Here is a 14,518-nt window from a genome sequence, read left to right as displayed (position 1 = left end):
AGGGATAGGCTTATGGCCTAGGGTCATTTCAGCCTTCATCTGCCCACGCTGGGGCAAGCTTGGGGGACGGGGGATCTGAGTGGGGGGCGTGGGTCAGGGTGAGAGTGAAGCTCAGGGTTTGTGGGCAGGGGGCCGTTGAAAGTGGCATTTTGCTGGGATGGGCACGCAGAGTTCTACTCGGAAACCTTTGCCGCAGGTTCCCAATGGTGCGGTTTGCTTCTGGGAGACAGGCTGAATCTTCTGGTATTGCTCAGGTGCCCCCAATCCCTGTTGCTTTAGAGCCAGGCCTCTGGGGCCAGAGCCCTCAGAAGCCAGCGAGGGATAGGGTTAGGGCCTAGGGGCATGGCAGGCCCGACGTACCAGCACTGTGGCCTGCTTCCCCCGGGGTTTGTCTTGAGGGCCTGGGTGAGGTTGAATGTCAGGCTCAGAGTTTGCCGCTAGAGGGCGCAAAATTTGAGCATTCCTTGGGATGGGCATTCAGAGTCCTCCTGCTCTGAATGCTTTCAGGAGAGCAAATGGTGCGTTTACTTTGTGGGTGGCAGCCTGAGTCCCTCGATACTGCTCAGGTGTCCTGAATCTTGGGGCTTTGTAGCCAGGTTCTGGGGACTGACCCCTCAGAAGCCAACCTAGGCTGAGTGCTAGGACATAGGGACACGGGAGGCCTGATGTGCCAGCGCTGCGTCGAGGTTCCCGGCAGTGGGGGTCAAGGGTGTGGGTCAGCGTGAGTGTCTTGCTCTTCTTTTCGGCCAGGGGACCGCTGAAAGTGTGAGTTCGCTGGGATGGGCATGCCGTGTTCTCCTGCTGTGAATCCTTTCCGGAGTTCCAAACGGTGGGCTTTCTTTCTGGGTGGAAAGTGAGTCCTCTGGTATTGCTCTGGAGTGAGCCCTAGGGAACAAAGCACTCCGGAGCCAACCTAGGGTTGGGGTTAGGGCCTAGTGGTTAGAGCGTAGGGGTTAGAGCGTAGCGGCTAGGGCGTAGGGGTTAGGGTGTAGGGCCTAGGGTTAAGGTTAGGGTTAGGGCCTAGGGTAGGGCCAGGGTTAGGGTTAGGGTACGGGTTAGGGTTAGGGTATGGGTTAGGGGTTAGGGTTAGGGTACGGGTTAGGGGTTAGGGGTAGGGTTAGGGTACAGGTTAGGGTACGGGTTAGGGTACATACAGTATCTCAGACCCGATCCGGGTCTGAGGCCTGTTGATCCCCTTTGTGGGGGCCATGTTTCACAATGCCTGGCGTACCTTTAAATCCCTTAAATCTCGGACTCCTCACCGTCTGGGCACAATGTCCTAATGTCTCCATCTTGTGGATGAGGAAGCAAGGGGCTCAGAGGAGCCAGGGACCAGTGTACCCTCAAGGTGAATCAGCTACCACATTGAGAGGTGCGATGATGCATCTTTGGGGTGCTCTAGACCTGTCCTGATGCAGAGGCAGATGGCAATAAGGAAGGGCCTGGCTTTGAAGTAGTAGGGGAAGTAGTAGGTGCTCTCTGGTGTGACAGAAACCACGGACTCTGGGAGGATGGGGCAAGCTATGTCCATCTCCGAGGGGTTGGCCGAGGCCAGAGGCGACTATGCATAGCCGTGGGAGGCTGCCGTGTGCTTGCTGCCCCCTGCTCTCCTGCATGCGCTCGCATGGCGTTGCCTGGCAGCTCCCGCCCTGGGCACAGCCACGGAGTGCTCTGGCTGCCACACTGTGCTCGGAGTATCTGTGGCTGCTGTCGCCATCTGTCCTCATGGCTCTCTAGGGCTGTCTGTCTGTTGCCACCCCCACCCCTCTCCCAAATGCCCACGGGAGCCCCGAGAAAAGACATCTGGGAGGAGGGGTGAGAACTTGAGTCTCAACAAAACGTAGCAGGTGACTTGTTGAGCTTTCTGTTCATGCACCATGTGGATGGACAGTGCCTTCCCCTGCCTTGTCTTCCATCCCTTCTTTCTCACCCAGAGCCTCAATTTTCCCCAATATCTCCAGGAAATCTTCTCGTCTGTGCCAGTGGCCTGAGCAGAGCGCTTTGGGCTGGGCAAATGATAACTGTGTTATCACAGTCTTGGCCCCTCCAGACCCAAGTGAGCAGGTGCTTTAGAGGCCGGGCCCTTGGAAGCTCCCTCCCGTTCCTCTGCTTTATTGTCTTGTACAAAGGATTTCCCAGCACTATAGACAAAGTCTCCTTTCCATCTCTGTGCCCATCCTCCCAAAGTGACTGGCTCATTTGAGAACCTGGGGCCCACGGGGCAGGGGTGGATGTCTCTTGGCCATCCTGTACCACTGAGATTCTCTTTCCCCAGCACAAGCAGGTGAGGGAGCTCTAGGCAAACTGTGTGCCCTCCAGGGTCACACCTCAAGGTCCACTCCTGCCTTCTTGCTGATCTGGACCACAGTCAGCACCTCCTTGTGACTGCCAGACCTCCCACCCCATGGCTCCGACATCTAGCCCTCCAGCAGAGACAGTCTAGTCTCCAGCCACCCCGGTGGGAACTGAAGAGGCAGACAAGGGCTGGGTTGGGGCCACTGTCCTTAGAAGTAAGAGTGAGACCTGCCTCTCCACCAAAGGCCTCAGCCCAGCCTAGAGCAGATGGGCAGCCCTGGAGGGAGGGCGGCCAGCTCTCCCCAGGCTCCCCATGCCTCCTGCACGTGCTCTCCTACTGCTGCTCTCATTCAACACGTCGTGTTCTTTTCTCTTCATCTGACCACTGAATCTGGCGATATGATGTGTCTAGGCCTGAGCTGCTTGCATATGTTAAAACACCAAAGTGGCAGGAAGCTGCTGTCAGGCTGCGTGCGGGCACCTGGTTTCCAAGCAGACAGAGGGTGGGAGACTGCCCAGGGCCACAAGCACCCCCACGTCGTGGACACCGTCCAGAGCCGTGCTCCCTGAAAGGGATGTGCCAAAAACTCAAGGCACCCCTGGGCCAGGGTGGAAGCCTCACTCCCAGGTAATCTGTGGAGTCCAGAGTTTATTGCTTCTTTTCATGCTTGATTTTGAACCTCTTGGATGAGGGAGCAGTGCTAGATACCCTGGGATCTCTGGAGTTGAGACCATTTGCGAATTTCATAAGTGGCTTCTGTGGTGTGGGCCTCAGGGTCGCCAACACTTACCCTTCCTATGGTGACTTGTCTGCAGGCACCAGGAGCAGCCCCAGAAGAGATGTTTGCCCCTCTGCCAGGTCCCAGGCAGCAGGGGCTTTGCTAGCCGTATGGAGAAGTGAAGGGCCCTTCAGAGGCTCTCGGTGAAGAAGCAGCCCTGCCCGGCACTTGGCTTGGCTGTGTCTTGCCAGAGGCGGTCAGTGTTAGAAGCCCATCCACAGTTTGTCTCCTGGCTCCACCTGGCAGCAAGGAGCTGCTTCTGAGAATTTTTCTCTCTCCCCCTCTCTGTTGGGTGCAGGGGAGCCTAAAGCGGAGGGGTTTCTTTGATTTGCTGCATGAGAAGTGATTTGCAATGAGAAGCTTTACTTTTGGAAGGTTTTCTGGTGGCCGATTGCTGCTTATACTGTAGAGCAGTGACGTTTTATTCGATCTCTCTTTGTATGCACCTTTCTTCGGGACCACAGCACGCCAGGGAGAGGTGGGTGGGGAGCAGCACCTGCAGTTGCAGGAGGCTGGTCTCTGCAGGTTAGAGAACAGCCTCTCTTCCCTACAGAACAATTTCATCAACCTCAGCTTTCTCTGCCTCTTCCGTGCTGCCCGGCTCCTCAAGCTGCTGTGCCGAGGCTACACCATCCGCATCCTGCTGTGGACCTTCGTCCAGTCCTTCAAGGTGAAGCCCAGGCACGGCCCTCGTGCCCTGACCCTCCCTTGTGTGATGCACAGTGCTGTGGCCACCAGCTCCTCCTTGCCACCAGAGCAGACCCTCCTCGTGGAGGCTCCTTGTTGGCACCCGTTATCCTGTTGTGGTTTACAAAGACATTTTAAGTGATCCAGAGAGCATCTTGGTAATGCTCACTGACTCTGAGGTGGGTTCTATGACTGATTATAGACAAAGGAACTGAGGCGGTCTCTTGGTGGAGGGACTTCATGGTCAGTGGGGGTGGATTTGTAGTCGCTGGGGTCTGGGTGGCCCCAGAGACCCGGCCACCGTCCACTCTGCAGATGAGGCCCGAGCAAGGTAGCTGGGCAGCCCTCCCTGGAGGTGCCCTGTCCTCTGTATGTCTCCACAGGCCCTGCCCTACGTGTGTCTGCTCATCACCATGCTGTTCTTCATCTGCGCCATCATCGGCATGCAGGTGGGTGCGCCTGATGGGACAGGGAGCAGAAGGGGCCCCTGTGCCCTGGGGCAGAAGGGCACTGATCATGGTCATCAAATGGTATCAATGACAGATTGGCACTTGGGGAACATTTCTATGTTTGAAGCACTTTATGAACTTAATTCTTGGAAAGGCTGTTCTACCGATAAGGACACGGAGGCTGGGCACCACGGGTTTGGGCCTGTCACCCAGAGTCCACTAGTGAGGCGTAGCTCCACCGTCTGTGGGAAAATGCTCTGCTGTGCTCCTGAGTGGAACCCCATTGGGCTGTTAGGGTGTTGATGGGCATGTTTGATTGGGTGCCGGGCCCCCATGGTGGTGGAGCTTTTGAGCACATCTGCCTGGTTCTGAGTGGCCTGCAAAGCACCAGCTGGTCATTCTGTTAGTCCAGAGAGTTGACCTGATCCTTTACAGGAAGTTATATATTATAGAAGAAAAAAGTCAACAGGATCACACCAGATCACTGTACTGTCAAGTTCAGCTTGGATAAGTTAGATTGCCTTTATTTTGCCAAAGAACCCTTTGTCAGCTACTTAGAAAAACATTTAAAAGAAAGCAGTGTTCCAGTTTTAAATCTTTGGCATCTGGCCACTTTTCAACAGTAGGATGGGAGATGGATCCAAATGTTAAATTATAGTGGGAGAAGCCATTGTCTTAATGGTTAGCTGAGAAGTGATTCTTAAACTCTACTTAAGGGATTGAAAAGGTTCTCTTCCTTTAAAATTTGCTGAGATCTGATGCTATTTAAAAAATATATATATTTGTACCTGCTTTGGTTTTGGAATTTATAAGACCAGAAGGGTCACTGATCTTTGTTTTTGGTGAATATGTGATAGTTCATAAATTTTTCAGCCAGATTCCAGATTTTAAGCCAAGTACAGTTACTGACTTGTTTGCATTCCTAACCCTAAAAATAAATCAATTAAAATGGATAAAAAGCCCATTGTGATATTTGCACAGAAATTTAGAAAGAAACTTTCAAGTTGACCTCATAGCTATTACCAATAAAATTATTGCTTCGGAGTCATTGATGACAAGGTGAAATTTCAAATGCTTCCTGTCTTATATATAGCACAGCCCATGTAAACTTAGCTCCGGGTGGCATTTTTACTCGGCATGGGGACTTGCAGGTGTAGACATGCGGAGCTGGGCGGGGGGGGGCGGGCAGTGACATGTTTGGCTGGAAGTGCTGACCCCTCCAGCCCCTGCCGCAGTGGTGGTGGCTAAGGGCAGCGTCCTGTGCCCTGTGGGTCCTCACGTGCACATATCCTCTTCTGCCTGGCCACAGCTCCTGAGGACCCAACAGTACCAGCCTGCAGCCTTCTTTCTCATTTCAGGTTTTTGGAAATATTGCCCTGGATGATGACACCAGCATGAACCGGCACAACAACTTCAGGACGTTTTTGCAAGCCTTGATGCTGCTGTTCAGGTGTGTTGTTTGGGGAGTCAGTGCAGGCTCAGAGGCTCCTCCGTTCAGGAGGGACAGGGCGTGTGCCGACCCAGAGGGCCACCCCCTCCGACCCCAGCCAGTGCTGGCTTTCCCTCAGTGGGCCTTCCCAGCTTCTTCTCCCCTCTTCCTCCTTCCTTCCCTAAGGGCTCCTGGGTCTTGGGACAGATGGAAGGGAAGTCCATGAGGAAGGTCAACCTGAGAGCCCCAGGTGAGGCTGGCCTTGACCACCTCAGCTCAGATCCCTGGGGGTGGCCAGAAGGCCTCTGGTGAAGCTGCAGCCAAGGGTCTGGGAGGACAGAAGGTGTCCAGCAGGGCCTTTTTCGGTGTGCTGGCCATAGGCTTTGCATCTGCTCACCTTGTTGAATGCAGGGTCTGTGGGATCGGGGGTGGGGGCGGGGGCAGGGCAGGGGGACACAGAGTGTGCTCCTCAGGGACCCAAGGAGCTCAACTGGCCAGAGTGAGTGCCTCCAGTGCCCCATGGCTCAGAGGACTGCAATCCCCTAGGCTCCAGGCTCCAAGGCAGGCAGAGTAGCTTGTTTCTGGCTCAAGCACCTGTCTGTGTGCTCGACAGGGCTGCATGTCAGCTTCTGTTCCGAGACGTGACACACTCTCTGTGGCCCATCCTGGCTTGGGGGCTGTGGGGAGGGGGTGAATGTGTCTCACTGCCTCCGTGTCCCCTTCGTTAAGGCAAGCCCAGCACAGGACCCTAGGAGGGAAGAAAGGAGCGCTTCGCAGGGACTTGTGGAGGAGGGGTGCTGACATAAAACCCTTCCTGAGGTGCCCACACGCGTGTTTGTTCATGCAGATGCACCAGGATGCTGTGAGGCCTGTGCTGGGAGATGCCCAGCGCGGTGAATCCCAGGCAGATGCATTCCAGGGCCCGTGGAGGTTCTTCTTTTTATGGAGGGAGATCAGACCGATCTGCTTAGCTAAGCTGCCTGGAGAGAGTTGTCTGACTCTTGTTTTTTAAATCAGATAGACAAGTATCCTTAGGCCTACACTTTCTCCAAATGACATCATTTCTCTGGACTTTAGCTATTACGTTCATTTCATCTCGTCATTAATTAACGTCCTGCCTCGTGCTGCAAGAGTTGAGGCAGGCCTATGAAACCAGCCTCAGTTTTAAGTCTTTGTGCTCAAAGATCTCTTTTCCTCCCTGGTCTCTGTGTCACGTGTGAGCACCAGTATCAGTCAGGCCTGGCATTGGACAGCTGCCCTGCAGGAAAAGCGCCCTACTCCTAGCCATTGTTAATGGGAAGTGGGCTCCACTTGTGCCGAGAGCTGGCCATGCAGGCACACCCAGTGTCGGGGGGGGCCCAGGCCTCTGGTCTGCCTGCTAGTCTAGTGCACATCTGGCCCTCGTGCTGGCCACACACCCAGGGACAAAAGTCCATGAAGAAAGGTCCTCCAGGGTGGCCACTCAGGCTGGTGGGGCTGTTCTTGGTGTGTTCAGGAAACAGCAGACACTGGTGTGGCTGGAGTGGACTGAGCAGAGACCACGGGGAAAGAGCAGGCTGCGAGTTTCACAGAGCTGTGGGCAGTTGTGTGAATGTTGGCTTTTGCAGTAAGTGAGGGGTCATTGAGAGGAAGTGACCTGATCTCACCTGTGTGTAGTGGACCCACTTGGCCGTTGGGTGGGGCAGAGCAGGAAGATCCGTGAGGAAGCTATTGCAGCAGCTCAGGGGAGGTGGTTGTTGCTTAGCCCGGGGTGCTGAGAAGTGGTAAGAGTCTAGCTGGTTTTTGAAGGTAGATGAGCTGATGAAGCTGGTGAGAAGGAATGGAGGCAGGGATGCCTGCAGTATATTTGGCCTAAGAAACGGGATGGAGCCCCCATTTCTTGAATCAGGGAAGGCTGGGATGGCACATGCTGGGTGAGGGAGGCCAGGAAGGGCTGTGTTGGCTTCGAGGTGCCAGAGGTCCATGAAGGGGCGCTCACCATAGTGCTGACTTTTGGTGCAGTTCCTTGTTGTCAGTAACTAGTTCTTTCCGAGTTAATGATCAGTTTGAAAACCTAATGCCAGAGGATTCTTTTTAAGAAGCAGGCATCTCTTACCTAGACCTTACATATGAGTGGGTTCTCTGTGGGAGGGAGCCCAGGGAGTGTATGCACTTGAGCCAGCTCTTCTGAGATTTCTTCTCAGGCTGGCCTGGGCCTTCCTTTGTGGGTCTCATGGCTCTGCCCTTCTTCTCAGGGGTGCCACTGGGGAGGCCTGGCATGAGATCATGCTGTCTTGTCTCAACAACCAGGCCTGTGATGAGCACACCAATGCCAGTGAGTGTGGGAGCGACTTTGCCTACTTCTACTTCGTCTCCTTCATCTTCCTTTGCTCCTTTCTGGTAAGTCCTGGTCATTGTGCCCATGTGTCCACCTGTCTCAATCCATCCCAGGCCCCCCTTCCATCTCTCACTGATCCCTGATACTGATTCATGTCACATTACAAGCGGATTCTGTGTTGATGGTCCTGTTTCCCCAGAGACGATGACCTCTAAAAGGACCCACTCTGTCATGAGCTCCTGTGGGCCTTGCCTTTCCTTCTCAGAAAGAGTTTTAAGTTTCCACGGGACAACTGTCCTTTAGTCTTTAGCCTCTGCCATGGTGATGAGTTACAAAGAAGCAGCACTCCAGCTGGTGTGCCTGGGGCAGATGAGCCTCAGGAAACTGGTTGTTGGGGCGGTAAGTGGACTAGGTCCAAGTGAGCAGACACCTCTGGGAAACTTTGAGCAGGGGCATGACACAATCTGGTTGATACTTTAAAACCTTGCTCTGGCCTCTGGTCAGGAGAGGCTGAAGAGTGGTCAGGAGATGGTTGGAGGTGACAGTGCCTAGAGAAGGGTGAGGATGAAGGGGGTTGAGCTGCACTTTAAAGACAGAGCCAACATGACTGATGAGTAAGCACAGGCATGAGGGAAAAAGAGAAAGAAAGCCGCACCTGCCATTCGCTGGGGTGCTGGAGAAACAGGCGCTGGTTCACGCCAGTGAGAATGTGACGAGGTGCAGCAGCTGTCGAAGACAGTCTGGTAGCTCCTCAGTAAACTGAAAATAGAATGGCAGTGTAATCCAGCAACTCCACTTCTGGGCGTATGCCAGAATTGAAGACAGGGACTTGAATAAATATTTGTACACATATGTTCATAGCAGCATTATTCACAATGGCCAGGAGGTAAAAGCAACCAAAGTGCCCACCAACAAGTGATTGGTACACAAAATGTGACATGAACATACAAGGGACTATCATTCGGCCTTAACAAGAGAGGCAGTTCTGGCCCATGCTTCAATATGAATGAATCGTGAAGTCATTATGCCAAGTGAAATAAACCAGTGACAAAAGGAAAAATAACTGTATGGTTTCACCTATCTGAGGCCCTCGAATGAAGTTCACAGAGACAGAGTAGGATGTAGGATGGCGGGTGCCAGGGACTGGGGGAGGGGTGGGAGTTAGGGTTTAATGGGGTCAGGGTTTCAGTTGGGGAGGATGGAAGAATTCTGGAGATGGACGGTGGGGATGATTGCACAACAGTGTCCGTGTGCTTGATGCCGCTGCACCGTGCACCTAAAAGTGGTTAAATTGGTCAGCTTTTTGCTATGTATGTTTTACCACAATTTAGAAAATGGTATTAGAAAAGAATTAACATCAATCCTATCCAAACTCTTTTTATTTTTTTAGAGGGGGGAGGGAAAGAGGGAGAGAGAGAATCTCACACAGACTCCATGCTGATTGCGGAGCCCGACGTGGGACTCCATCTCACGACCCTGAGATCATGACCTGAGCTGAAATCAAGACTCGAACGCTTAACTGACTGAGCCAACCAAGTGCCCCCTATTCAGATTCTTTCAAAAAGTAGAAGAGCAAACACCTCCTGACACATCCTGGGATGCTGCCATTTTCCTAATACCAAAGGCAGGCAAAGATGCCACAAAAAAAGAAAACTACAACCAATGTCCCTGATAAATATATAGTAAGAATCCTGAACAAGATACTAACAGACTAGTTCCAACAACACATTAAAAGGATTATACACCATGATCAAATGGGATTTATCCCAGGAATGCACGGATGCATTTTCAACATACAAAGATTAACCAATGTGATGAGGAAAAAACCCACATGATTATCTCATTGGTGCGGAAAAGCACTGGACAAAATTTAACACCCTTTCATGACAAAAACACTTAGCAAACTCGGAGTAGAAGGGAACATCCATAACATGATGAAGGACATTTATGAAAAACCTACAGTTAACATTATACTCAGTGGTGAAAGACTACAAACTTTTCCCCCAAACAGCAGGAATTAGACAAGGATGCCCACTTTTTTTTTAATTATGTTAATCACCATACATTACATCATTCGTTTTTGATGTAGTGTTCCATGATTCACTGTTTGCATATAACACCCAGTGCTCCACGCAGAACGTGCCCTCTTTAATACCCATCACCAAGGATGCCCACTTTTTATCACTTCTCAACATCGTGCTGGATGTCCTAGCTAGAGCAGTTAGGCAAGAAAAAGATATAAAAAGCATCCAAATTGGAAAGGAAGAAGTAAAGTTATCTCTATTTGCAGATGATACTATTCTATATGTAGAACATGCTGAAGAACACACACACACACACACACACACACACACGCTACTACTAATAATAAATGAGTTAATCAAAGTGTCAAGGTATAAAATCAACACATAGTAAACAACCAGAAAAGGAAATTAAGGCAATAATTCTAGTTCCGGTAGCACCCAAAAGGATAAAATACCTAGGAATAAATAAATACCCATGGAGATGAAAACTTGTACAGTGAAAACTGCAAAATATCACTAAAATGAGTTAAAGAAGACCTAATTAAATGGAAAGACATGCATGTCCATGGATCAGAAGACTTAATATTGGTAAGGTGGTAATGTCCCCAGAAAGTGAGCTCTAGATTCAGTGTGATCCCTGTCAGAGCTCCAGTGGCCTTTCTACAGGAATGGAAAAGCTGATCCTCAAATTCATATGGAATGGCAAGGAGCCCCAAATAACAAAAAATCTTGAGAATTAAAGACCAAGTGAGAGAACTAACATTTCCCTATTTCAAAACTTACTATAAAGGTACCATGAGTAAAAACAATGTGGCTGAAGAGATACTTTTCCAAAGAAGACATACAGGTAACCAACAGGTACATGTAAAGGTGCTCAGCATCACTGATCATCAGGGAAATGCAAATCAAAATCCTGAGAGCCAAGATATGGAAACAACCTAAGTGTTCATCAACAGATGAATTAGATAAGGAAGATTTGGTGTGTGTGTACACACGCACACACGCCCACATTTTTCAGCAATGGGAAAGGAGGAAATCCTTCTGTCATTTGTGACAACACGGATGGATCTTGAGGGCATTATGCTAGGTGAAAAAGGCCAGACAGGGGAAGACGCGTACTACATGTATAACTTATATGTGGAATTTTTTTTAGAGGTCAAACCGTAGGAACAGAGAGTAAAAGAGTTGTTGCCAGGGACTAGAGAGTTGGGGAAATAGGGAGAAGTTGGTAAAAGGGTACACACTTTCAGCTATAATATGAATAATGTCTGAGGATGTAAAGTAAAACATGGTGACTATAGTTGATAATACTGTATTGTATAATTGAATTTTTCTGAGAGTAGAACGTAAGTGTTCTACCAAAAAAAAATAGGTGATGGATGTGTTAATTAGATGGTAGGAATGATTTCACAATGTTTATGTATGTATATATACCACAATATGCACTTTAAGTCTCTTATAATTATGTCAGTTATATATATCTTAATAAGGATGATACCGGGGCAGTATGGTATTGGCATAAGGATAGACCAGTGGAGTGGGATGGAGATTCCAGAAATAAATCCAAATATCTGTGGACAGTTGATTTTTGACAAGGATGCCAAAGTTGTTCAGTATGGAAAATATTGTTTCTTTAAGACATGGTGAAGAGACAACTGGATGTCCACATGCAAAAAAATAAAGATGGACCCCTACCTCAGGCCATATACAAAAATGAACCCAGAATTGATGAAAGAGCTAACACTACAAAACTCTTAGAAGAAAGCATAGGGGGCAGAACTTCATGATCTCGGATTTGTCAGAGGATTCTTAGATTCAACACCAAAATCACTAGCAACAAAAGAAAAAAATAAATTAGACTACTCAAAATTAAACACTTTTGTGTGTCAAAGGGGATTATAAAAGATGTGAAAATACAATTTAAGGAATGGGAGAAAATACTAATCCACATATTTTATGAGGGGATAATAGCCAAAATACATAAAGAACTCTTAGAACGGTACTACAAAAGACAACCATATAAAAAATGGGCAAAAAATCAGAATACACATTTTAGCCAAGAAGATATACAAAGTGGCCAACAAGCACATGAAGACATTCATCACCTTTGGGCATTGAGGAAACTCAAAACCACACACTTCCTTCACACTCACTAGGATGGCTATAATGATAATTTTTTTTTCGGGGGTGGCTGCATACTAACACAACTTGGTAGTTTTTATTGTCTAGGACAATGGTCACAGACCACAAAGACTCGGGAAGACCCAATGCTTGGGCCCAACAAGAGACAATACTCTCCCTCGCAGTTCAGAGTCCTCTGGGCTGTAAGGGGACAGGCTTTTTCTTACGTGGCTCTGGTAGAAGGTCCATGACTGTACTCAGTACAAGAAGAGCCACAGCTGAGCCTACTTATGTGGGGGTGGGTGGATAAGGTGGCCATCCTCATTTCCATTACTCGGGTGCAACCCTGAAGACCCGGATGTGGATGGCCGAGTTGTTGCGGATGCGGGTCAGCGGCTCTCGTGTATCAGTCTCTGGTTCCAGCTCATCGACAAGCTCCACGGTGGAGGTATTGGCAGCCACCTGCAAGGACCCGAAGCTGCCTGCCTGAAGGTGTAGGGCAATGCTGATGGCACGGTTGATGGCCAGGCCCAAGTCATGAATGCAGATCTCACTGCATGAATTCTGACCCCGAGCTCCTCCGTCCAGAAGCTTTTGGCAGCGGGCCAACTGGGCCTTAAAGTCAGTGTTCATGTTGACATAAATGTCATTGGGCCTCCAGGGCAGGCGGTGGGGGAGCCGCTTCCGAAGGGTATACTCCACCGGGTCCAGCTCAGCCTCGACGGCCCCGCGGGGCTCTCGGTTTTCTGCCATGCTGTGTGCCACTCTCCAGTCCACAGTCCCCTTCCGAGCACGTGGCCCGCTCCGGGGCAAGCCACTCAAGCGCTGCGCCCACCCGCTCGGACTGAGCGTGCGGCGCCGGACACGCAGGACCGAGGAAGAGAAGAAAAGCCGCGCGCCGGAGGATCGCGAGTCTGTGGCCGCCCTTACGGCTCAGGGATCCTGAAAGATAATAATTTTTTAATGGAAAATAACCAGCATTGGCAAGGACATGGAGAAATAGTAACTCTTGCACATTGTGATAGGAATGTAAAATGTAGCAACTTTTGTGGAAAACAGTTCAGCCCAAAGGTGTAAACAACCCAAATATCCATCAATGGATGAATAGATAAACAAACTTGTGTATACCTACCATGGAATATTATTCAGCCTTAAAAAGCAATGAAGTTCTGACCCGAATGAATGGCTGAGCCTCAAAAAATCACGCTAAGTGAAAGAAGTCAGGCACAAAAGGCCCTATATGGTCCTGTATTGTAGGATTCCTTTTATGTGAAGTACCCCAAATAGACAAGCCAATAGATGCAGAACAGAGATTGCTAGGGAACGGGAGAAAGGGGAAATAAGTGAGTGACTGCTTACTGTAGGAGGCATTTTCTGGGGTGATAAAGAATTTTTGAGGGGCACCTGAGTGGCTCAGTCATCAAGCGTCTGCCTTTGGCTCAGGTCACGATCCCAGGGTCCTGGGATCGAGTCCCGCATCGGGCTCCCTGCTCCGCGGGAAGCCTGCTTCTCCCTCTCCCACTCCCCCTGCTTGTGTTCCCTCTCTCGCTGTGTCTCTCTGTCAAATAAATAAATAAAATCTTTAAAAAAAAAAAGAATTTTTGAAACTAGAGAGGTGGTTGCATAATATTGTGAATACACTGAAGCCACCGAGTTGTACTCTTCAAAATGATTAAATGTATGTTATGTGAATTTCAACTCAATTAAACAAAAAAGAAGCTGAGCTTTTGGCCTCTGGAGTCCAAAGTACTAACTCCAAAGTCACTGTTTTCCTTGAAGACTGGCTAGGTGGGGAAGAGGGTGGTGATGGGAGGTGGGGCGGGAGGGGTGCCAACATGAATTAGGGTAGGGCAGCAGAAGCAGGGAGTGGGAGGGACCTGGGTTAGTTTGAGGGACCAGAACCCCGGGGTAGGAGGCTGGCTGCTGCGGGGGCTGGTGGTGGTGGTGGTGGTGCAGGGGAGGCCCAGAGGCTGGGGGGAGCAGGGCTGGACGGGCTCTGGCTGAGTCAGAGTGGCCTCCACTGCCATGATGGTTTCGCACACACTTTGGCTGGAGGGTAAGGGCTAGGGTAGAGGGCGGGCTGAGGTCTCTCTACGTCACCCCTTCTCCTTCCTGTCCTGCAGATGTTGAACCCCTTTGTGGCCGTGATCATGGACAATTTTGAGTACCTTACACGGGACTCTTCCATCCTAGGGCCTCACCACCTGGATGAGTTCATCCGGGTCTGGGCTGAGTACGACCCGGCCGCGTGGTGAGTGGCCCCCGTGTTCCGTGGTCCTCAGGGTGGTCTGTGCCACGGATCTTGGGACAGGGCTGGGTGGCTTCAGACCTGTGTCATGTGGCACAGGTTTTGTCAAACCCCTTCAGGTTTTGGCGGGGTCCGCAGAGGGTGGTGCCAGGTCCCCTTCTAGGTGGCA

At 50.4% G+C, this 14,518-nt stretch overlaps 2 protein-coding genes across 2 annotated transcripts in view; one reads left to right on the top strand and one right to left on the bottom strand.

The window, feature by feature from the left end:
• Positions 1-665: 665 nt before the first annotated feature.
• Positions 666-14,518, top strand: part of LOC148164583 (voltage-dependent N-type calcium channel subunit alpha-1B-like) — a 35,511-nt gene continuing 21,658 nt past the window's right edge. Inside the window, 6 exon segments of the mRNA XM_088022871.1 lie at positions 666-721; positions 3,600-3,744; positions 4,145-4,210; positions 5,569-5,660; positions 7,874-8,018; positions 14,225-14,352. Coding sequence (XP_087878997.1) covers positions 666-721; positions 3,600-3,744; positions 4,145-4,210; positions 5,569-5,660; positions 7,874-8,018; positions 14,225-14,352 — 632 coding nt within the window.
• Positions 12,257-12,854, bottom strand: LOC148164584 (ribonuclease P protein subunit p20-like). Its single transcript, XM_088023064.1, has one exon. It carries the CDS (start codon positions 12,852-12,854, stop codon positions 12,432-12,434), a length of 423 nt encoding a protein of 140 aa, XP_087879190.1. The 3' UTR covers positions 12,257-12,431.

The sequence above is a fragment of the Eumetopias jubatus genome, unplaced genomic scaffold, assembly GCF_037043125.1.
Source record: "Eumetopias jubatus isolate StellerSeaLion01/CBP00866 unplaced genomic scaffold, mEumJub1_p1.0 scaffold_4, whole genome shotgun sequence".
In the NCBI taxonomy this organism is placed as follows: Eukaryota; Metazoa; Chordata; class Mammalia; order Carnivora; family Otariidae; genus Eumetopias; species Eumetopias jubatus.
This window is presented reverse-complemented; position numbering and strand designations above follow the sequence as displayed.